This window comes from Amblyomma americanum, chromosome 4 (genome assembly GCF_052857255.1).
Source record: "Amblyomma americanum isolate KBUSLIRL-KWMA chromosome 4, ASM5285725v1, whole genome shotgun sequence".
NCBI lineage: Eukaryota > Metazoa > Arthropoda > Arachnida > Ixodida > Ixodidae > Amblyomma > Amblyomma americanum.
The window spans coordinates 79920809-79945392 of NC_135500.1; the positions used below are offsets into that span (position 1 = coordinate 79920809).

At 47.8% G+C, this 24584-nt stretch overlaps 1 protein-coding gene across 1 annotated transcript; it reads left to right on the top strand.

Annotated features, from left to right (window-relative positions):
- The first annotated feature begins 5061 nt into the window (after positions 1-5061).
- On the top strand, positions 5062-24082 carry LOC144129605 (neprilysin-like). The gene is made up of 4 exons (XM_077663726.1): positions 5062-5662; positions 9398-9880; positions 21324-23048; positions 24029-24082. Exons 1-4 carry the CDS (start codon positions 5189-5191, stop codon positions 24080-24082), a joined length of 2736 nt encoding a protein of 911 aa, XP_077519852.1. The 5' UTR covers positions 5062-5188.
- The last annotated feature ends 502 nt before the right edge of the window (positions 24083-24584 follow it).

The following is a 24584-nucleotide window of genomic DNA, read 5'->3' on the forward strand; positions in this document are numbered from 1 at the left end:
TGCAGTCCCTGCAATGTTTGGCTACGTGGCCTGAAGTAGCCACACGTGCGACATGGTTACTGTGCTCTTTTAGCCTTTTGGTGAGAGAGCGGCCAGTCTGCCCGATATATTTTTTCCCACAGGACATGGGCAGTGAATACACCACACCTTCTTTACAGAGGACAAAATGATCCCCGTGCTTAACTTTACACCTTCGCGTTTCGTTAGTCGTGCAGTTAACTTTTTTGCACAAGCTGGAAAGCTTTTCCGGCGCTGAAAATGCTACGTCAACACCTGCCCTACTTCCAATTTTTCGGAGGTTGTGCGACACCTGATGGAGATAAGGCAAAACAACAACCTTTCTTCTTTCCCTTTGCCTAACCGGTTCGCTAGTGTGGCGAGGTCTCAGGTTTTTTAGCTGCTTTTCTGCCACTGACACTAGTACATCGGACGGATAACCAACCATCGTAAGGCGATCAACTTGTTTCGCAAAGCTTAGTTCCATACTATGCTGGCAACACTTCTTTAAAACATTATTAAAAACAGAAAGAATAATGACCCTTTTTACAAGTTTCGAATGGGCTGATGCATATGGCAGGATGGGTTTTTTTGCCCGAGGCACGTACGACCAACACACATGGGACGGAGTGAAATGAAGGGCGAGATCAAGAACCTGATAGAATCATTAAGTGGGGTTTCATGTGTTAAAACCAGTGGTTTAAGACACTCTGTGAATACTGAATGAATATTTAAGAACTGCTGCTCAAAACTGAGGTTGTCATTCTGTGCTAACACAAAGTAATCGTCAACAAATCTGAAAATGCGGCACACACAGAACCCTTCTAAACGATCTTGCATTGTTTTGTCACGCAAGGCCAAAAACATATCGCTAAGAACCGGGGCTAGGCACGAACCAATACATATCCCGTCCTTCTGAATGTAAATATCCCCATTCCATTCTACAAAAGTCGAACAAAGATAAAACGATAACAATTCTAGGAAGGCATCGGCGGAAATTCCGCACTCGTTTTGGAAGGCTATAACACCATGCTTTTCGATGTGCTTATTTACAGCTGACAAGATTTCCGCCTGGGGAATTGTGTAATATAAGTCTTTTACGTCGACTGAAAATACCTGCAGCTTTTTATCGTGATCCCATCCTTTTAGGAAGGTGATTACTTCGTCAGAATTTCTTATTCTAAAAGGGTCATCGATCGTTAAAACGTTGAGTTTCTGTTGCAAGTATCTTGCGACGTGCTTCTGCCATGTCCCTGCTTCTGAAACTATTGCACGAAACGGCCAGTTGGGTTTGTGGGTCTTTGCAGAGAAAAAAATCTCAAGGTTGCTCTTGTGGCAGTTCTCAATCATACTCGACAACTTGTTTAAATTCAACTTGTTGGTTAGCTTTTTTGCTCGGCTCTTAATTTTCGACATTTTTACATCATTGCGTTTGTTAAACACAGCAAGGACGCTGTCGATTGCTTTTGACATGTACACATCTCTGGTTAAAACAACAAAACCTCCATCCTTGTCTGCAGGAAGAAGAGACAGCGAGTTATCTTTCAACCAATTAACTGTTTTGAACAGGGGAAGCTTCCTGCCTGCCTGTCTGTACTTTGCTAACACGTCGACACCTTCAGAGGTGCAACGGTCTGCTTCGGTCTTCTCCGCGCGTCGGGAAACTTGTTTTACCATAGCCAAGAGCTCCGGTCTCGATGCTTTTGGCTCGACCTTTATTTCTAGTACAAAGGGCTCTTTTACATGTGTTCCTGATCTCTTTCAAGTGATACCAGTAGTCGCCGCGGCGGCTTGCCGAGCACGTTCACTCGGGTTTTGCGTTCGCAAGAGAATCCTGCCACCTGATGTATCAGCCTTATTTGGCGGCGTACAACCTTCAGCTAGCCATGGGAGAAGACTGCAAGATTCTCAGGTCTGAATGGCTTCAGCAAGTGCGAGCGCACAAGGAGCGCTTGAAGGTTTTGGTACAGTTCCATGCTGGGCCAGAACATTCGAATGCACAGTGGCACCATTTATCACGGTCCATTGACCGCACCACTGAGTTCCTTTGGCAACAGACCCTCCCAGCGCTTCGTGCACTTCTTCCTAAGAGGACTCCAGTTACCGGGCAACGGATCCACGTCATGGAGGGCATCTCCCTTCCCGACAACATCAGGCAAGTCCTTGGCCGGGGGCCCAAGTTTGCGGTCGAGCCAAAAGCATCGAGACCGGAGCTCTTGGCTATGGTAAAACAAGTTTCCCGACGCGCGGAGAAGACCGAAGCAGACCGTTGCATCTCTGAAGGTGTCGACGTTTTAGCAAAGTACAGACAGGCAGGCAGGAAGCTTCCCCTGTTCAAAACAGTTAATTGGTTGAAAGATAACTCGCTGTCTCTTCTTCCTGCAGACAAGGATGGAGGTTTTGTTGTTTTAACCAGAGATGTGTACATGTCAAAAGCAATAGACAGCGTCCATGCTGTGTTTGACAAACGCAATGATGTAAAAATGTCGAAAATTAAGAGCCAAGCAAAAAAAGCTAACCAACAAGTTGAATTTAAACAAGTTGTCGAGTATGATTGAGAACTGCCACAAGAGCAACCTTGAGATTTTTTTCTCTGCAAAGACCCACAAACCCAACTGGCCGTTTCGTGCAATAGTTTCAGAAGCAGGGACATGGCAGAAGCACGTCGCAAGATACTTGCAATAGAAACTCAACGTTTTAACGATCGATGACCCTTTTAGAATAAGAAATTCTGACGAAGTAATCACCTTCCTAAAAGGATGGGATCACGATAAAAAGCTGCGGGTATTTTCAGTCGACGTAAAAGACTTATATTACACAATTCCCCAGGCGGAAATCTTGTCAGCTGTAAATAAGCACATCGAAAAGCATGGTGTTATAGCCTTCCAAAACGAGTGCGGAATTTCCGCCGATGCCTTCCTAGAATTGTTATCGTTTTATCTTTGTTCGACTTTTGTAGAATGGAATGGGGATATGTACATTCAGAAGGACGGGATATGTATTGGTTCGTGCCTAGCCCCGGTTCTTAGCGATATGTGTTTGGCCTTGCGTGACAAAACAATGCAAGATCGTTTGGAAGGGTTCTGTGTGTGCCGCATTTTCAGATTTGTTGACGATTACTTTGTGTTAGTACAGAATGACAACCTCAGTTTTGAGCAGCAGTTCTTAAATATTCATTCAGTATTCACAGAGTGTCTTAAACCACTGGTTTTAACACATGAAACCCCACTTAATGATTCTATCAGGTTCTTAGATCTCGCCCTTCATTTCACTCCGTCCCATGTGTGTTGGTCGTACGAGCCTCGGGCAAAAAAACCCATCCTGCCATATGCATCAGCCCATTCGAAACTTGTAAAAAGGGTCATTATTCTTTCTGTTTTTAATAATGTTTTAAAGAAGTGTTGCCAGCATAGTATGGAACTAAGCTTTGCGAAACAAGTTGATCGCCTTACGATGGCTGGTTATCCGTCCGATGTACTAGTGTCAGTGGCAGAAAAGCAGCTAAAAAACCTGAGACCTCGCCACACTGGCGAACCGGTTAGGCAAAGGGAAAGAAGAAAGGTTGTTGTTTTGCCTTATCTCCATCAGGTGTCGCACAACTTCCGAAAAATTGGAAGTAGGGCAGGCGTTGACGTAGTATTTTCAGCGCCGGAAAAGCTTTCCAGCTTGTGCAAAAAAGTTAACTGCACGACTAACGAAACGCGCAGGTGTAAAGTTAAGCACGGGGATCATTTTGTCCCTTGTAAAGAAGGTGTGGTGTATTCACTGCCCATGTCCTGTGGGAAAAAATATATCGGGCAGACTGGCCGCTGTCTCAACAAAAGGCTAAAAGAGCACAGTGACAATGTCGCACGTGTGGCTACTTCAGGCCACGTAGCCAAACATTGCAGGGACTGCAGCGCAGAAGATGACAGCGAGGATAAATGTGAACCGATGTACAGGCAATGCAGTGTCATAGGGAAACACCGAGACACACTAACAAGAGAAATAATAGAAGCTGCTATGATTATAAGACTGCAGGACGAGTGCATAAGCGCACCATCCGTGGCATTGTCCCAGAAAGAGATGAAATATCTAGAATGTGAAATCTGACACGTGCCGGATAACCACCGTTCTTGTACCCTTGCGCATTCCTACAGCTATTCTTGTATGTTTTTTCGTGTTTTGATCACCAGGTGGTATAAAAAACCCTACTGGTCTCGAATAAAACTTAGTTGAGAGTCAGCGCTGTTGTGTCCCCTTCTTGTTCTGTGCCGTCTTTGCGCTGTAATAATGAATGTAGGTAACCAACTCGCCCAAAATGTTGTATTATGGAAATGCTCATGCAGCAATAAAACAAATATTACCGCGAAAGGGTTTCGAAGAAGCGGCGGCACAAACAGAGCAGCTTCGCTGGCCTCTAAACGAGAGCATTATGCTATCGCCGCAAATGATTGTGCCTCGCGTAAAACTGAAATATCTGTGTTTCGATTAAAGAGCTGTCTTTCCGCCCTCTCTGTCTCTCTCTCTTTCTCTCCCTATAGCGTACTTTCCCGCTTCTTCTTCTTCTTCTTCACCCCAGGTATATGGCACAAACCCACGCAGGGGGATTGGCCAAGGTGTAGTAGAATACACAAAGAAGTTTCCGTGGAAGATGACGACAAAATTGTAGCACCAATCATGAATTTTGAAAAATCAATTAATAAACACAACAGACCAATATTGACAGTTAAATAACAGACAGCATTTTGGTGAAAAAAGAAGAGCTTTGCATTGCACGTCGTCGTCTTCACGGACTTCCATCTACGGCACGAAAAGTTCAGATCAGCTTAACCTCGATCTTAGCTTAACCTGAGTCTAATCTCATCACTATACATGCCGTCGACCCAGCAAAAGAAATCCATGAGCCAACCAGGTTAAACAATTGCATTTCCACTGTTACTCGGCTTAACTACGTTAAAACCCTACCACATTTTTTAATTACCACCTGGGCAAGAGCAGGTACGGCAGAGGCGACGAAGTTATTATCAGGTCCGCGTCGCGCGCTCTAGAAGCTTCCCGTGCTTGATCCTCGAGCTCGCGCTGTCGAACACCGGTGGCCGTCATTAAGACCGGGCGTCCAGCGTTACTTCTCGACAAGTCTGGCCAACAGTTAATCAAGGTGCCGCTTTTCTGTGGTCGTCCTGCCCCTCAGGCCTGCGGGTGTTCCGCGATGCCGAACGAAAGCGTCAGACGTACGCACAGCGGGAGATCAAGCCAACACCACCATCGCGGGTCCAGGGCATCTAAAGCAAATGCAGCGGCCGCACCAGGTGGGCCCTCTTTCAAACATTCCCCTGATGGAAACATTTTGAACCCCACGACCAGTGTTGACGGGAACGCGCCAGCCGCTGTCCACTCTCGTGTCGCCGGAAACGAGCAGCAGCAGATTCACGAGCGTGCCCCGGCTACGGCGCACGGGTCTTCAGAAGGAGATTCAGCTCCAAAGTCGACCCCTTCGATGCCTCTACCGCCGTCAACAATGGACGCGACGACGTCCTCCCCTAAACGGCGGCGCAACACGCGCACGCAGGCCGGTCAGCACGACGATGACGGTGGGGAACAGCCTTCAGCTTCCATGGCTGCACGGACCACCAGGCGCACTTCTACAAGGACATCGCCCTCGCTCTGCGACGAGCCAAAGACGGTAAGAGATCGTTCCATATCATAGGTTGCATCCTGGGACCAAATCTGAGCTGCGGCGGAGAAATTTCGTGGACGTAATTATGAACAGCTGTGTGCTGTGCGATATCAGTAGACGGTAATAAGCCACAGGTGGTCGAAATTAATCTTTGTCTCCCAACTACATCGTCGCCTATAACTCATGTACAGGTTTGGGACGTTAAACCTAATACACCAGATCGCATGTCATCATCTTCAGTGAAAGGATCGAACATTTAAAGCGCTGACCTTGACAGCAGCTCTCAAAACGGCATACAATGATATTGGCGACTACCTGAAACATTTTCTCCTTACAGCCTGTTACAAATTTTCTTTCCAAGCGTCCTGCCTCAAGGTCTAAAGCAACAACAATTTCTGGTGATCACGCTTAGAGTGCCTTTTGTGTGAAAGCAAAATGGCGATCTCGTGTTATTACGCTTAGTTTAAAAGAATTTGTTGAACTCGATAGTTATCGTTAATTGGTTAGATTCCCGGTTGTCCACTTCTGATGTGATCTGTTATCGACAATTCAATGTGCTTGCGACGTGTTGAGTTTGCACTTCTCCTCTCTCCGTCCTACTCGTTTAGTTGCCCAGACACATCGTCATTTGTTTTTTTCAATGCCAAACTGTAGCGCATTGTTTACTGAAAATAATTAACTAGGTCCTTCTTTTCAATACCTCGACGTAGTGGTGTCATCTCCGACCACAACATTTTACACTTGACAGAAGAGAAAATGCTGGGAGGACTGTCCGAACAAAATGTAACCAATGTATCTTGGAGACATTACCAACTAGGCTATATGACCATTAACCCCGCAGGGGGGCGTCTTCAGCTTGCAGCTGTTGGTGAGTGGCGACAGCACGGGTTCCCGAGTATCCACAGGGACATCCCCGCCAGGGGATGATGGTGAACAGTGCATTACCACGGTGCTGAGCACCCGCGCTTAGCCGTGCGGGGCATCGCCATGTCCGGGGAAAAGGGGTTCCTGGTGTTTGAGGGGACACCGAGCGTTTGGACCTTGAAGGCCCTTCGGCGGAAGCAACACACAACTTTGGCCCCAGCTTCCTGTAGACAGCACCTCCCGTCTGATCCATCGCTTTTTCTATCCTCCCCTCCATCTTTCACTTTCCTGTCTTTTTTCTCACACCTTTACTATTCACTTCTTAGTTTTATCCTTTTTTTTCGCGGCGAGGGTTAACCTTGTGTGGCCAACCATCCTGGGTTGCGTCATATTTTGTTATAGCAGTGGTGTACAGCTGGCGTGGGCAGGGTTGTTTTCAAGTTCCTGTCCTGTACCCTAGTTGGACTCTATGCGGGTGGCTGGCACCATTGCCGAAGAACATTTTTTCCATGGCTGCTTCCTTACTTTCAAATGATCACCTTCTCAAAAGGGGGCGGACAGATGTAACCTCTCAGTTCTTTAACAAAAGAGAACATCTTTCGCTAAATTCCACATCGTTCATAGTGAACAGAATTAAAAACCAGTTAGACTCATATCTCTTTTCACAGTCTCAAAAGCCCTCACAGACTCCTTAGGTGCAAAGTACTAGGTCAAAAAATTGGCTATTGGAGACCTCCAACTAGAACGTGCCGATGTCACTAAAGTCTCTAAACTAGCAGACATTGAAACTTTCGGTGACATCCCTGTGTCCGTCACACCGCACAGATCGCTAAACACAGTACGTGGAGTGGTCTCCGACCACAACTTTTTACACTTGACAGAAGAGGAAATGCTGGGAGGACTGTCCGAACAAAATGTAACCAATGTATACAGAACAAAAATACGCAAAGAAAACAAAGAATTTCCAACAAAACACTTAGTACTGACATTTGCATCCTGCACCCTGCCCGAATCAATCCAGGTAGGGTACGCAAAAATCTCCGTCCGCCCATATATTCGTAACCCAAGACGCTGCTTCAAATGCCAAAGGATTGGCCACGGCTCCCGAAGCTGCCGCGGCCGTGATACGTGCGCCAAATGTGCCTCCAATGACCATCAATACGAAGACTGCGATGCTGCACCGTCGTTTAACAACAAACCACACGCTAATAGTCCTCTCCTCCTGCGTATCGAAGAGGTGTGCCAATACCCCGGCTTAGTGGACACCTTACCTGCCATTGCTCGAAGACGAGATCCACTGTCTCAAGGCACAATTTTCCGGCAATTTGTGATTTCACTCTCAAGCAGTTCTATAAAAAACAAACTCCAAAACAACATATTGTACAGGAATTCCTTGCATTTGAAGCAAAATACAGCAGTTTACGGATTTTACACTGACGGTTCAAAAACGAATTTTTACGTAGGAAGCGCAGTGGTGCGAGGGAATTCAGAGAAAACAATACGACTTCCACAGTGCGCATCCATCTTCACTGCAAAATGTTACTCAGCATGTGTGGCCGTAGAGAAAATACTAAGCGAGAACCTAAAAAACACTATTATTCACATAGACTCCTTAAGTGTACGTACAGCCCTACGCTCTTGAAACGCGATCATGCTATACTTGGTGGCATCGTACAGAACATAGTAGCAGCCATAGCTCGAGGACAAAACAGTTAACTCTGCTGGGTTTTAAGTCAGGTCAGAATAAAAGGCAATGAGAGAGCAGATTTCTGCGCTGCTCAAGCTCGTGGCAAGGAAATAAAAATATATACACCCTTTATTTACTTCATGAAATTAGTGCAACAGAAAGTAAGGAAAAATGGCAGCCGGTTTAGAGCGGTGAAGTGAATAATAAACTACATTTAGTAAAGCCGGTTTCATGTGAGTTTAAGTCATATGTGCACAAGGAACGTTTTAAGTGATTTTATGACGTCTAAGAATTGGCCACTTGTACCTTACGCACAACTTCCTGCTAGCAAAACAAGATAAACCTGTTTGCAAAGAATGCTGGTATGAACTTACGGTTAACGAGAATGTATTATCATGTGTGAAACTAGAAACTATGAAAAAAGTACCTCACTTAATTTTATCAAGAATGTATTCCTTTCCATCCAACGTTGCTCTTAGGTTATAATGCCGTTGTTAACACACCGTCCGTTTTATTGTTTTTTTTAAAAGGCGCAGGCCTACTTGAAAAACTAATTTTTGAACCACTGGTTCGCTTGATTACATGACTCACTTCAGCCACCGCCATTCCTGAGAAGTAGGCTGAGACTTTTTATTTGATTGGTTGGGAGCCTCAGGATCCTTCCCCAGCCGAAAATAGCTGCTGAGGCTGTCTGACGTCCTTTAACGCTTCTACATTTAGCTTTTTCTTCTGTGTTATTACTAGGCAGTACAATCTCTTTAGGCCACCTACACCATCAAAGATTTTATATATTCCTAAACATTCTACAGAAAACATATTCTATACCTTGAGCTTGGCGCATTATGGCCTTAGCTGCCTATGTGGAATAAAAGCAACCACAACAATGACCATTCAGTGGAAATTGGAAAATTATTCAGTGATGCGCTGTCCTCTGAATAATCGCCATTGCCCTTCCACATCGCTGGGTTTCCAGATTCGCGGTGTTGGTTAATATTCGCCCCTGCCACCAGGCACATAAGAAACTTTTTTCGGGAGCGGACCGAGGCAGTCATAAAGGGTGAAGCACGACACCGGGGGGGGGGGGGGGGGGTGCTGAGCGAAATTTCTATAGGGGCCTCGCCTCCCCACCCTAGATACGTGCCTGCCCGCCACTCTTCTCGTCTTCTGATATATTATTCTAAACCTCGCAGGTCCCTACTACGAAATTGAAAACAGGAACACGGCACATAAAGGACAAAACCGGGACAGTCTTCGCTGTTTCATCGGCGGCGAATCCTTCATCAATCAAAGCCATCGGCGCCACCAGTGCTGGCGCAGACGCACCTTTCTTAAAGGGCCCTGGCAACACCGGGGCGGCCTGCGGACAGCCCGGAGCCGACGTGGCTCAGGTCACCACATCCCTGCCGCTGTCATCGGCTCCATCGTGCGCAGAGGAAGAACATCCGGAAGAACCAGGCGAGCCGAGGTCTCCGCCATCCAAGGAGGACGATCTTATACAATTTACTGCAGCAACGATAAAGTCTCCTACGCGACTGGAAGATACGCTGGCGGCATCGGTGGCAAGCGGTCTTCCAACCGTGCTGAATACGCAGTCGCGAGGCTCAAAGATCTTTGTAAGCAGAGGACCCACGTATGAGCAGATAGACCCGTCCTTCTTCGAAAACATCGACATCGTAAGTGCTTCAGTGACTTTTCCAGCAACTTACTTGAAAAAGCAAGGCAACGAATTGTATTGCTGAAACAGCTTAACTGAATCTGCTTGAAATGCGGTAGCACTTAGGAGTTCGTAGCAGTGCAGCGAGTTCCTCTAAATCAGGATCCGCGGGCGAACCAGTCTACGCCACGTCAGGTCGGATGCAAAAAAAAATACAAAGTTTACGAGGCCGCGCACGTATTCTCTAAACATTGCAAATCACCCTACCGTTTAAAAATTCCTCTGCTGCCTAATTTATCAGAGCATGAAATATTCCAGTTTTGTAATTGATCCGTTTCTGTAGCAGACACTTAGCCAAGAGTGGGCCAGAAGGCCGCCCCCCCCCCCCCCCCCGAAAACAAAGCACACCCTCTCACTCCCGATGCTGTCTACAGGCACTAGTTCTTTTGGACGTTTATGCCCCAGCAGCCCCTCCCCCCTCCCCCTGCTTTAATATAGAAGTTCCCTTGGGCAGTCCCCGAAAAAAGTTTCTGGCTGTGTGCCTGCCTGCAGCCTTGATGACCTAGGATGCGGATGCGTGTTTGAGCATTTCCTTTGCTTACTTTTTTCTATGTAAAGAAAATGTACGGTAGTTGATTGTGCTTGAGGGAAGGGACGTAGTGGAATAAGGAAGTGAGAAATTTGCGCCGCCGTTTAGTGAAGTAAAATAAAATAACGCCAGGTGCAACTAGTAATGACTCACACTAGGGAGGAGATTTCGAGCGCTCGTAGTTATTTGGGATGTGCAATTCACGAACAGCAAAATATTATGAGGCGCCAATGTTTTGGCTCACGGAGGTGCTACGACTATTCTAAGAGACGTAGATTTTTAAATATATGCGCTCGCAAACTTCCAAGCAAAATCCGTTCGTTAGTGAATTGACTAAAATGTATCACGGATGACTGACGGCGCCAATAATCTGGTGTTCTGAACACGGAATGAACGCTTCTTATAACGAGGCCAGACTAAATATGGTTACGCCGTGTGATGCAACAAAAACAAAGCGCACATAATTTCTGTACCGAAAGGAGAATTGGATAGAAAGACTGCCGCGTATATTTATTTGGTGCCCCGTGAAATATAGGTGTTGTAACTGGAATCTTTTAGCCAAAGGAAAGACTATCGTCGTTCAGCGTACAGTTCATGTCGATTAGGCGCGGCGCGATGACACGCTTTTCCAAGCTTTTCCATGCTTGACCGCGTTTTTCTAGGCTTTGTTGAAGGTGGGGATCGGGGTCGCTTCTCGACACAACCTCGGTCAAGATGACGCCCGCTCCGTCCAGGACAGGAGTGCCGCTGAGTGAAGGATTTGTTAGTGGAGGAAGAAGACTTGGTTTATTTTACATATTTACAAGCTTTTTAGTTCTGAAGTGAGCTGCTGCAACTGCATCTGCAGTCCAGTTTTATACACTGCGTCTTCCCTAGATTCCCCAGGTAGGGGACGCCCTCGCCGTGGGGGTGTGGACAAAACTTGCGCTATCACACACAGACACCTCCGCACACATGGACACGCCCCTGGCATAAGTTGAGCCCGAGGGAGAGGGGTGTGCGGCCAGGACCCCGTCAGGCTGGCAGGCGACTTCAGGTGGTCGGCCCGCTCTCCGCCGGTCGGTGAACTTCGAAGAAACCGAGGCATAGCCCAGCCGGAAGATAATCCCCAGTGGTTCTGCCATTAGCCGTGGCCGGCGACGCCTGCAGACAAGCCACTGTGGCGATCTGTTCCCACGCTGGTGCTGTGCCCGTGAGGCCAGGGGTAGTCGGGTCGGTGGAGACGTCGGGGAATATTGGAAGACAGCCGGAACCACTTCGCGGCCCGTGGCAGCGACTCCTTAAAGGAATTTTCGCAGAGCCCTGCTCCCCGCTTGTCCCACGCAGGATCGACCGGGCGAGCGCGGTAAATGAACCCCGCAGACACCTGGCGAGAGATTCTGTCTTGGTGGCAATCCGCGAGACATGCTGGCGCCAATCCTAAAACCATCTGGCGGCCATTCCTAATAACTCCTCCGCGGCCAGGAAAATCCCGTTCGGCCAATGGTAGCAATCTCTTGCCGATGAGAGATGGTCTGGTCTTGGGAATGGGATGACCGGTTATCTTCTGCGAGCAACAAAACAACCACCAAACCTCCCACAATGGCAAACAGCGGTCGGTTCGGCCCCAGCAACAAGGCTCCGCACGACGCGAAAGCACCCAGTCTGTGCCCCTGATCCACCAGGCTTATCCCAACAGATAAGGTAATAACATAACAAATTCCGACTCCGAGTTGTTCCGCCATCCAAGTCAACGTATCATGGATATTTGGGCCACAACAAAGAGCCGTGCATGAAATGGATCGAAGTATATAACTAAACTTGAAAAAAAACATACATAGGTCCGCTAATAACACACACACACACACACACACACACACACACACACACACACACACACACACACACACACACACACACACACACACACACACACACACACACACACACACACACACACACACACACACACACACACACACACACACACACACACACACACACACACACACACACACACACACACACACACACACACACACACACACACACACACACACACACACACACACACACACACACACACACACACACACACACACACACACACACACACACACACACACACACACACACACACACACACACACACACACACACACACACACACACACACACACACACACACACACACACACACACACACACACACACACACACACACACACACACACACACACACACACACACACACACACACACACACACACACACACACACACACACACACACACACACACACACACACACACACACACACACACACACACACACACACACACACACACACACACACACACACACACACACACACACACACACACACACACACACACACACACACACACACACACACACACACACACACACACACACACACACACACACACACACACACACACACACACACACACACACACACACACACACACACACACACACACACACACACACACACACACACACACACACACACACACACACACACACACACACACACACACACACACACACACACACACACACACACACACACACTAGCTGGAGGACCCTTTTCATCTTAAGCACTTCAGAATAGCCTGCTTAAACCATCGGCATTGCCATTCATTGTCCCTTTCTTATACCTCACAGAGAAGTTGTACTCCTGAAGGATGAGGCTCCACCGCAGCAAGCGTCTGTTCTTTTGAGACATCTGCCTCTGCCACGTGAGTGGTCAGTGATCCGTCTCAAAACGAATTTTGATCCGTATAGGTAGCATGACAGTTTTTGTGCTGCCCAGACTAATCATGCGCATTCTTTTTCTGAGGCGCTGTAAGCTTCCTCCCTTAGCGTCAGTTTCCGGCTTGCGTACAGGATGGGATGCTCTTCGTTGTCTTTTCCGACCTGACTCAATACAACGCCCATCCCCCTATCACTCGCATCGCACTGAACTACAAACTCTTTTATGTAGTCAGGCGTCCGCAATACGGGCCGTGAAATGAGTACTTTCTTGAGCTCTTGAAACGCACTCTCCTTTGCTTCATCCCAAAAAAACCCTTTCGGGCTCTCCCTTTCGTAGCGCATCGGCCAATGGACTCGCTCGTTGAGAATAGCGAGGAATGTAACTCTGATAATACCCAACCAGCCCCAGAAAAGAGCGGATGTCTTTCTTCGTTCCATGCGTTGGAAAGTCCGCTATGGGCTTAATTTTAAGTTCCGAAGGCTGCTTAGTTCCACGACCTACAATGTGTCCCAGGTAGGTCACTTGTGAACAACAAAAGTTACACTTTTCAGACTTCAGTGCGAGCCCAGCGTCCCGCAACCTTGCCAACACGCTTCTCAGATGCGCGATATGCTCCTCCCAGCTGTTCGAAAAAATGGCTATGTCGTCCAAGTAGGGGACTGCATAGCTCTGCATGTCTTTAAGTACAATATCCATTAATTTGGAGAAACTATACGGTGCGTTCTTGAGGCCGAAGCTTAAAACTAGAGGTCTGAATGTCCCAATGGGTAAAATGAAGGCGGCATAGCGGCTCGAGGTGTCTGAGAGAGGAACCTGCCAATATCTCCTCACCAGATCTAACTTAGAGATGAACTGTGCCCCACTTACCAGGTCCACTCTCTCTTCAATATTGGGAATCGGATAGAGCTGGTCTCTGGTGATTGCATTGAGTTTTCGATAGTCCACGCATGGACGAGGCTCTTTACCTGGCACTTCGACGAGAATCATTGGGGAAGTGTAATCACTTTCAATTGGTTCGATCACCCCGATTTCGAGCATTCGCTTAATCTCCGTCTCCAAGATCTGCCGCTGACGTGGTGACACTCGATAAGCTTTTGACCTTATTGGTTCGGAGGAGGTCAGCTCGATCTCGTGAGTGATCAGGTCAGTTTTCCCTGGCCGACTGCTAAACATCGCTTTGAATTCCCCCAAAAGACCCTTAAGTTCATCTACCTGTTCCTCTTTCAGAACATCAGCCCTCGCAGAGCACGCAAGAATGGCCTGGACGCTGCAATCCGCATCGCGGTCTGTTGCTAACTCTGGTAGATCAGCCTGTACTTCCTCTGGTGCGTTTAACATCATATTTACCACCTCCTCCCTGCCTACATAAGGTTTCATCAAATTGCAGTATTTATTTTATTTACACAGTACTGCAAGCCTCTAGGTGAGGCTGTAAGCAGGAGCGGGAGAAGAAAAAAAAGAAAAACATAAGTAACATCCGCAAAACGAATCAAGGCACAACACGCTGCCTTCAACAAATGAGATGCACTCACAAGCAAAAATAGATGAAGGAAAGTTGCGTGCAGAAACCCCCCCCCAAAAAAAATCTCAAGAACACTCCGTAATCATCAATTACTATCTGACCGCATTCTGACAGCATTCATAAATGCTTCAGTAGTAGGGCATTCTACAATGCTGGCCGGAAGCCGGTTCCACTCACGGACAGTTTTCGGAAAAAATGAGTTAGCGAAGGTTTGAGTGTGGTAGGAATAATCTAAGTTTTTTGCTATGATGCGATCGGGTGGTTCGTCGGTGTACAGGCTCTATGTAATCGTGTTTTCTCATACCTAGTTTATCATGAAACAGCAAGTGCATGTATTTTAATCGATCATACTGACGCCGTTTTTGTAAATTGTCTAAACCTGCCTTTGTTAGTAGAGTACTCGCGGAAGTACGCCAGCTATATGATCGGTATATAAACCTAGCTGCTTTCTTTTGTACAGATTCGAGCTTGTCTATGTTGCCACGAGTGTGCGGGTCCCAAACAATTGATCCATATTCTAGAACTGCTCAGTAGTAGATGGTAACCTCATTTCTCTTGCCGGGTTTTTTCAGGACGTAGTTTGTTTCTGACAGCCTGTGTTGCACTTCCACCGGACCCTTCCACTGCACTTCCATTTTGTTTTCTGGTTTCCCGACTCGATGACATGCGTCACACGACTTCACGTACCGCTCCACGTCTTTGAAGCACCCTGGCCAGTAGCACTCCATTAAAAGTCGCTCTTTCGTTTTCTTGATTCCCAAGTGTCCCGACCAGCTGTTCCCATGACACAATCTCAGAAGGCCCGCCCGGTATTTTTCCGGAATCACCAGCTGATCAAACGTCTTGCCTTTGCGATCTCTGTAATGCCTGTACAGCAGTCCGCCTTTTTCGAGTACCGTGATGTTACGCCTCGCTATGCCCTTTTCCGCGGTAGCATGCAGGCGCCTCAAACTAGGGTCAATCTTTTGCTCTGCTTTCATCATATCTCTGTCTATTTTCAATAGCCGCTCAAAACTGCGCGAAGTCAGGGCCAATATTGACGCTCCGACGGGCTTTATTTCCTGCGGTTCGCTTGGCGCCGCAGCTGCGTCGATGTCACCTGATCTAGCGAGAACCTCGACCCCTTGTTCAGCCACTAGGTTTGGCTCCATGATTTCAGGTTCTGCTCCGATTTCTGCTTCTCCCTGTCCCAGGTCCTGTGTTAACTGAGCGGCGAGCTGGCGGGTTTTAGAGCAGGTTAGTGCCTGCACTTTTCCTTCTCCAAAGATCTGCCCTCGCTCAAGCAACAGCCGGTCAGACCGGTTTGAGAACAGATAAGGATATTCCAGCGGAACTGTTTTCGAGACGGCTGCTTCCGTCAGCAGTTTTCCAAACGGACCTGAAATTCCAACCCTTGCCATAGGTAAGCAAACACTGTGCTCCTCTAACACCTGTTTAATCCACGTTACTCCTCCCGTGAAATCCTCAGACGTAACATAGGATGGGTGCACTACATCCATCGTAGCCGCACTGTCCCTGAGCACCTTACAAGGCTTGCCATTTACCTCTAACTCATGAAGGTAGGGGCGAAGCAGTTCTATGTTTTAATCACTACCGTTTACGTACGAGGACACCAATCGCTGGTTTCTACATCTTGCAGCGATGTGCCCTGTTTCTTGGCAGTTATAACACCGCAACGGTTGCCTGGCCTCGATCTCATTTTTCCCCGCCTTTTCTACCCCTTCGTCCTTCGTTTCACTGCCGCTCTTCTCTGGAGCCTTTTCGGTGACATTTTTTTTGTGTTACACCCTGCCCCACGTTTCCATTTAGAGCCGGCCGTCTAGAAGAGAAATACTTTCTTGAGGTAGTTCCTCTTTCTGACTGGCCTTCCTCCTCAGTCGCCTTTCTCCGCGTCGAGAATTCGTCTGCGAGCTGAGCTGCTCACTCTACTGTCTCTACCTTTTCTTTGTCCTGCACCCATATTTTTACGAACGGTGGAATGCTGCGGAAAACTCCTCCAGACAGACGCACTCAAATACCTTGTCCCTGCTTTCGTACCCGCCTGCCCCCTTAAGCCACTCTACAAGGTTGCTTTTCAATGTGTATGCAAACTCCGCATAATGCTCATTGCTTTTTTGTTGCCTCCCTAAAATGCTGCCAAAATGCCTTATATGAAAGGCGGTATTTCTTCAGTAGAGCAGATTTCACCTTTTCATAATTTTCCGCATCCTGTTCGCTGAGCCTGGCGATCACATTAGCCGCCTCGCACGGTAAAAGACCTAGAAGGCGTTGTGTCCACAAATTTTCTGCGATTTTGCTCTTTTGACACGCCCTTTCATAGTTGATTACAGACCGATGTCTTCGCCCATCTTGGAGGGATACATCCAATTGTCTCTACGGTGAGACTCTACCCTGTTTAATCTGTCACTAATGCATGCTCCCCCGTTTTGGGCTGCCAGACGCTGGCTTTCGAGTTGGAGCTCCATCATTTTCAGTTGTATCTAATCTGCGGCTTGCTTTTCTTTTCTTTCATCCTCTGCTTTCTTTTTGTCATCCTCTGCTTTCTTCGCCGTTCTAGCTCTTTCTTTGCCATTTCCCACGCAATTTGCATCGCTTCTTCGTCCGCATCGCTATTATTGATTGCTTTTATGATTGCCCCTTTCCTCATTCCTTCTTCCACTTCTACATCCAATTCATCACACATCAGCAACAGCTCTTTCCTATCAACCTTCTTGAAGTCCATGATCGTTGCCTTAAATGGTGGCTTTGCCCACTCGCTAATGTTCTATGGTTCTGTGCAAACTACACTGTGCTACAGACACCCGACCAGCAGTTCAAACTTTTTACCCAGAGTTTAAAGCCTGGTGAATCATAGAACAAAGACAAAGCGCTCACCCGTATATGCAGAACGATGTCACCTGGTCCATCCCAAGCGCTGCCAACCAGTTGTTGAAGGTGGGGATCGGGGTCGCTTCTCGACACAACCTCGGTCAAGATGACGCCCGCTCCGTCCAGGACAGGAGTGCCGCTGAGTGAAGGATTCGTTAGTGGAGGAAGAAGACTTGGTTTATTTTACATATTTACAAGCTTTTGAGTTCTGAAGTGAGCTGCTGCAACTGCATCTGCAGTCCAGTTTTATACACTGCGTCTTCCCTAGATTCCCCAGGTAGGGGACGCCCTCGCCGTGGTGGGTGTGGACAAAACTTGCGCTATTACACACAGACACCTCCGCACACATGGACACGCCCCTGGCATAAGTTGAGCCCGAGGGAGAGGGGTGTGCGGCCAGGACCCCGTCAGGCTGGCAGGCGACTTCAGGTGGTCGGCCCGCTCTCCGCCGGTCGGTGAACTTCGAACAAACCGAGGCGCAGCCCCATAGGAAGATAATCCCCAGTGGTTCTGCCATTAGCCATGGCCGGCGAAGACTGCAGACAAGCCACTGTGGCGATCTGTTCCCACGCTGGTGCTGTGCCCGTGAGGCCAGGAGTAGTCGGGTAGGTGGAGACGTCGGGGAAAATTGGAAGACAGCCGGAACCACTTCGCGGCCCGTGGCAGCGACTCCTTAAAGGAATTTTCGCAGAACCCTGCTCCCCGCTTGTCCCACGCAGGAACGACCGGGCGAGCGCGGTAAATGAACTCCGCCGACACCTGGTGAGAGATTCTGTCTTGGTGACAATCATCGAGACATGCTGGCGCCAATCCTAATACCAGCTGGCGGCCATTCCTAATAGCTTCTATGTTTGAGGCTTCACTCAGCTCCAAAAGTAACCGGTACAAAAAAATGCTATTGCTTGTAAGCCAACAGTACTGCGCACGACGGCATTGTTGGGAAGCATCAAGCCTGGCCTCTCATCCCTGTCTTACCTACTATTATTTAATGGGGAATCTCTCTTTATTACCAAAAAATGTTCAATTCCTTTCTGTTTTCAAATTATTCATAATTATCATGAAGCCGACTACGCCCACTGCTGAACAAGCTCTCCAATTAACCCTCTCCTGTGCCAGCCGCTGCCACCGTAACCCCGCAAAACCGCGGAGTTATTTCGTGGATTAAACATCATCCGGAATTCGAGACATTGGGTGTTACTACATGGCGCATGCCTTGGGCACTCAATCAATGCTTGGAGACATCAACCATGACTATAGAATGCAAGAGAATGACCGAGTGGCTGCGGCTGAAGCGCTACGCGACGCTAAACTTAGCGGCAATCGCTGGGCGTGGCCTCGATTTCCCGGCAATGTTACCAATAAGCTACGTTTTATTTTCTCATGTTTTCAAGATCTGCCAGCTTTTCTACCCTGCGGAAACGGTCATTAAACGTCACAGCACCGTTTCTGAACGCAGAAAAGGCTTCCAACTGGACTTCGTTAGCATGGACAGCCCTATACACAGTGATGCTAAGATATCTGGTCAGTACTCATGTATCAGACTCTCGTTTCCCAACCGCACTTTCGAGCTTATCTTGCAATGCAAACGTTTGAAGAGCTATGGCTTAAAGGGGATGCATGGTAGAGAGGCGGCATGTGGATGGTATTGTTGACCGCACAAATGTATGTGAGCAAGAGTTAAGAGAGGGCTCAATCCGCTAGCAAACGTTGCGACAAGCGGACATGTCAAGAAAGGTTGGCTAGCGGGCTGATGCTGCCCCTCAACCCTTGTTCGAACTGGTGTCAAATCGCCAGTAGGTTGAAAACGCCCCTCCGGAAGAGGCACAAGATACCGTCTAATCTTAGCGCGGTTTCTGCTACTTTGCGCAGGAAAACATACATTTCCCGAGGACGCATTATCTCGCGGAAATCGGTCTTATCCTCATTTTCAAGAAATCTGTTCTAGTGTGCAAGAAGCGGGTGACATCTGGTTTTGCCGGAATAGAAGGGCCCTATATAACCCGATGTTTCACATTTTTTACAGCCTGAACGCTTTTCGCCGCACTAAAAATACTACCGATAGATGGCGCCTTGAAATGGTTCGAAAGATATACCGCGAGGGTGCTCCTGCAGGCTAGCTCGGGCAACATGACACAAAAAAATGGAAACAGCGCAAACACAGAACGAGGTAAAGATGAACGACACAGCGCTTGTGTCGTTATGTCTGCCTCGTCCTGTTTTTAAGCTTTCCCCCCTTTTTTTTTCAAGGCACATTCGCTCAGTGGTGCAGAATTACAGTTCATAACATAACATGCCTCAATGTACAGCGCACATTTTAGCGCGATAGCCCTCCACGGGTAACAATAAAATCACGTGTCGGCGTTGTCGGCGACGGCGTTCCGAGCGAAAAATCACGGGTCGCCAGAGAGCGACCCAGGAGACAGGCGGGCCACCTAGGTCACGTGACCTTGCGGCGTCATAACAACGTGCCCATCGTATAGTTAACAAGCTGCGGACTGTGGCAGGTGGCAGTTAAATATTTGATTGGGCAAGAAAAACCTGGATCGAACAAGTCCAGCGGTGGCAGCACCTGCTATCGCATGGTAGTGGCGCATCGCTTAACCGCTGCACCACTGCGCCAGGAGGTACCGTATCATCACTGCCAGATATCTATGAATGTAAATGGGAATTATCTATGTATGCTATCGCGTCATTCCATTTAGGCGAAGCTAAGTGTCCCCTGCAATTTCAAAGCCGCGATAGCTGTTTGTTTTTGGTTTCAGAAAGATGAAAGTAAGGCTTTGCGACAGAACGAAACGAAAACTGCAACCGAAATTCAGCATATCTTGCCTTTCTAGACTTCCAGAGAAACGCTCGAGGATTCTGAACTCACCAACGCTACAAATGCCACAAGGCAAACTGGCACCATTAAGATAAAGTATCATTCATATTGCGTGTATAAAAAAACACCCGAGAAATCCGAAATAAGCAAAGTTTTGCTGCGGAAGCCGATTTGGTCCTGACGTTTACCTCAAAAAATATCTGCTGACATTTGCCCCCAAAGTCATAAAAAAAACCGAATGAACAGTCCATCTTACATGAGCCATTCAGTTAACGCAAAACAACACATAACTATTTTGTCTGAATTGCTGCAGGTGTATAAAAAGAAGTACTTTCACTTGTACTGTACGTGGTATATTTTATGTCTACATTCAGAAAGTGTGGTGACTAAGTTTAAGAAGACACAAACGACATCTAGTTACTGTGATCAGTAACAATTGATTATCTGGCTTTTTCTGGCTATATTGAGTTTGTCCGTTAGATAAAGACGCATTTACTCACAAAGAAAATTGGATTGTAAAATTTTACCGCCAACTGATTCAAACCCATGATTCCCGAACCGAAAAGAACCGCTTACCTCCGTGTTGAAGTGATCGGCGCTTCAGCTTGGCCTCTGGCGTCCATTCTAATTCGGTTTCCACCAAGGAGGATATAGGCGATATCGACGCATGCCTTTTACTTGGGGGAACAGGCCGCTCGTGGCGCCACCCGTGTTTAGTTTTCTGGTCTTTTCTAGCTTATGAAACCCCGTTTTCGGTGAGCGTGGCTTTCTTACGATTAGAACGCTTTACACTCTCCATACAGGAAAAATTCTATTGCTCCCCATTCTTCCTTTAAGCTCAGATAGGTTACAATAAAAAAGGGTTAAGTGTGAGTGAATATGCGCTATTTTTTTACCGCAGAGAAGAAGTCCGAAGACCGAAACCACAACTTCAAGAAAGATTGTGCCCAGGCGAATAGTTGGAGGAGCCATTATGGCCATAGGACTACTCATCACTGCCCTGGCTTTCGCATTCCTCGCCTTCTTAATGGAGCACGACAAGTTTTGCGACACCGCCGACTGTATCCATCACGCCAGTCTGCTCGAAAGAATCGTCAACACGGCGATAGACCCCTGCGACGATTTCTCGGCTTACGTTTGCTCCGGATTTCTGCAAGCAAAGTTTGGCGAACATATCAAATCAACGATAGAGAGTCTGCGCTATGCGTGGTACGAAGAGTTTGGTAAGACCCTGCGCATGGGCACGACGAAGATTCAAGCAGGGAGAAAGGCTATGGCCATGTACGAAATGTGCAGGGGCCGCCGCCCTGTCCACGGGTCCCAGCTGCCCCTGCTTCGCGCCTTCCTCCAGGATCTACATCTCGCATGGCCAGAACATTCTAACACCACGCTTTCAGCGTTCAGTGTGGCTCTGTCACTCGCTCACCGGTGGCAGGTCCCCTTCTGGTTTTCAGTCAGCGTATTGAACGGCAGCTCCTCCTCCGGACGGCGGCGAGTCGTTTTACGACCTGGTACGTACGTGCCCATCCTCCTGAACTACCACCTTCGCGTCGCTTCAGACTACCTGCTCTACTATCAGTCGTACTATGCCGCTTACACTGCGGACAGCGGTGTGAACGAGACTGCCGTCGACGAGATGCGCGTCTTGGAGCACACTGTGCTCTCCAAACTGAACAGCGTTTCGAAGTCTCAAAGCCCAACTCCCTCCGTGTTCTCCTTCCGCGAAGTCGACAGGCGTGTCCCGAACGCCTCTACTGCCTACTGGCTACCACGCTTCGACGAAGGCCTTCAGCTGCAGCCCAGATTGGCCCCGGATGACGAGGTCATTCTTAGTGATATTCTGCTGCTTCAGGCTTTCAACAGCATCCTAGTCATATACGGCGACGACGATATGAAGGCACTCTTGGCGTGGCAGCTGGTGCAGTTGTACTCTCCACTTGCGGAGCCCGCGCTCATGACCGCACGCTTTGGGAGCAAGCAAAAGGCGGAGATTTTCCGCCCGGCGTACTGTGCACACCACGTGGAAGAATCGTTCAAGGTACTGGTCCTGTCCCTCGCCACTGTCTCGCGCATCACTGTCAAGGACCGCCGCTTAATCACCACAGCATTTATCAACCTGGTTTCCACGGCTTTGAGCAAGATGAACGCTTCCCGCTGGATGGACAACGAGAGCAAGGCGCGCGTAGCACAGAAATTGGCCCTTGTACAGATGCAGATGTGGCCGCCGGAGTCACTCCTGAGTGATGTTGTGCTTGAGGAGACCTACTCGGACATACCAGAAAATGCATCGCTTTTTGAGTACTGGGCGACTTCACGCAGTGCCACATCGCAAATGAACCAAACTCAGGACTACCGCGACGCCCTGGACCTACCCGGGAGCAACTTCCCTTTGTACTTTGCCTATGACTACTTACTGAACAATGTCAAAATCGCGCTCGGTGCGGCAACTCCACCTGCATACTACCATGATGGAACGGCTGCCATGTTCTACGGTGGCCTCGGTTTTCTCATGGCGCTGCAGATTGTGAGATCAATAGACGACGAGGGGCTAAAATGGGCGTCCAACAAAAGCATCGTCAACTCCATATTGTCCGAGTCCACCGCTCGGTCCTATCGCACCAGACAGGTATGCTTAGAGCTCAGTGGCACAAAAAGCCTATTTCCAGAGATACCTGCCCTTCAGACCACCTTTTCCGCATTCAAGGCATCCCGTCTTCACGATGGTATGGAGCGTCTACCACTGAGTTCTGATCTTCCAGAAGACAAGGTATTCTTCCTAACGATCTGCTTGATGACATGCGTTAGGAAGGGCTCAACGGAACCTCTTGCGGTGGATTGTAACAAGATGGTGCAGAGTTCCGAGGTTTTCGCTCACGTGTATAGGTGTAAAAAAGGAACCAAAATGAACCCGGTGAAGAAGTGTTCTTTCTTTGGTGTGTAATATGTGGCGAGGGGCGAACGTTCCTAAGGCACGTAGTGGCTCCTCCTGAGGGGACAAGTGACTTTAACGGAATGTCACAGATTTAGAACATGCGTATTTGTTGCTCGCTTCACTACGCGGAAAGTTCAAGAGTACCGTCACCTGAAAATATTCTTCTGGGTATCCTACTTTGGTACTACAATATATCATTTGGGAAGCTAGCATAAATGTTAGAATTTTGCCATTCTTGTGTTGCATGCCGATCTGGAAGACTGTCTGTTATGACTTTCAGAAACGTAAATAACGTGAGTTGATTTTCCACTTTTGTGCATTCATGGCGGCTTGCTTCATTCTTTCATGATACGCTACGGCCTTTACGAAGTGTATCTGATGTCGAGCATTACCAAAGACGATAAATATGTTCTGAAGCAGCTGTTACCAATTATATTCGTCCTTGGACTCAAGCGAACAATTTTACTTTGTCACTATGACCTTTACTATAGTAGGATACAATTTCAAAAAAGAGCTTTTAACATTAGGCCACGATCCGCGGTGTACTGTATTACTCCGCTAGTCAGTGACAAAATAAAGGAAACTAGCTTTTTAATGCTTGACTTCTTTAAAAAAGTCAAGTATCAAAATTCTGGAGCTTTAAAACTTTTTCTCTTGATTATCTTCTTGTTTAGGTGACAAGAGAAGTTTTAACCACGGACTACAATTTTATCGTGGAGGGACTCTGAGTGCCGGTCCTATATGTGGGCGCAGCGCCACTGCAGACTTAAGCTGTATCTCATTATAGTATTCAGTTTCCACAAGGAAGGCACCCCAACGCATTTCTTAGAAACGAGAATGGGATGCATAAAGACTTGTCTCCAAACTGATCCCCAGCATTCATAATGATTTGCAGTATTTTGGTTTAGACAGTTTTCAAGAGTGTGCTGGACGGTACCATAGTTTTAATAAATGAGCTGAATCCCCAAATAATCTATCAGTTTCCTTTTCTCGGCTATCGCCGCAGTCGATCTAGCCGTGTGTTAAACTGCAACACTAACGCTGTGCATTGCACATCATCGTCCTCATCAACTTCCATCTGCGGCGCTAAGAGATCAGATCATCTTAACCTTGGTCAGAGCTTAACCCGAGTCTAATAACTTCCCCAGACGTGCCGACGATCCAGCAAAGCAAAACAATGAGGCAACTATGGTTAACACATGCTTTCGCACGTATTGTCAGTTTAGCTAC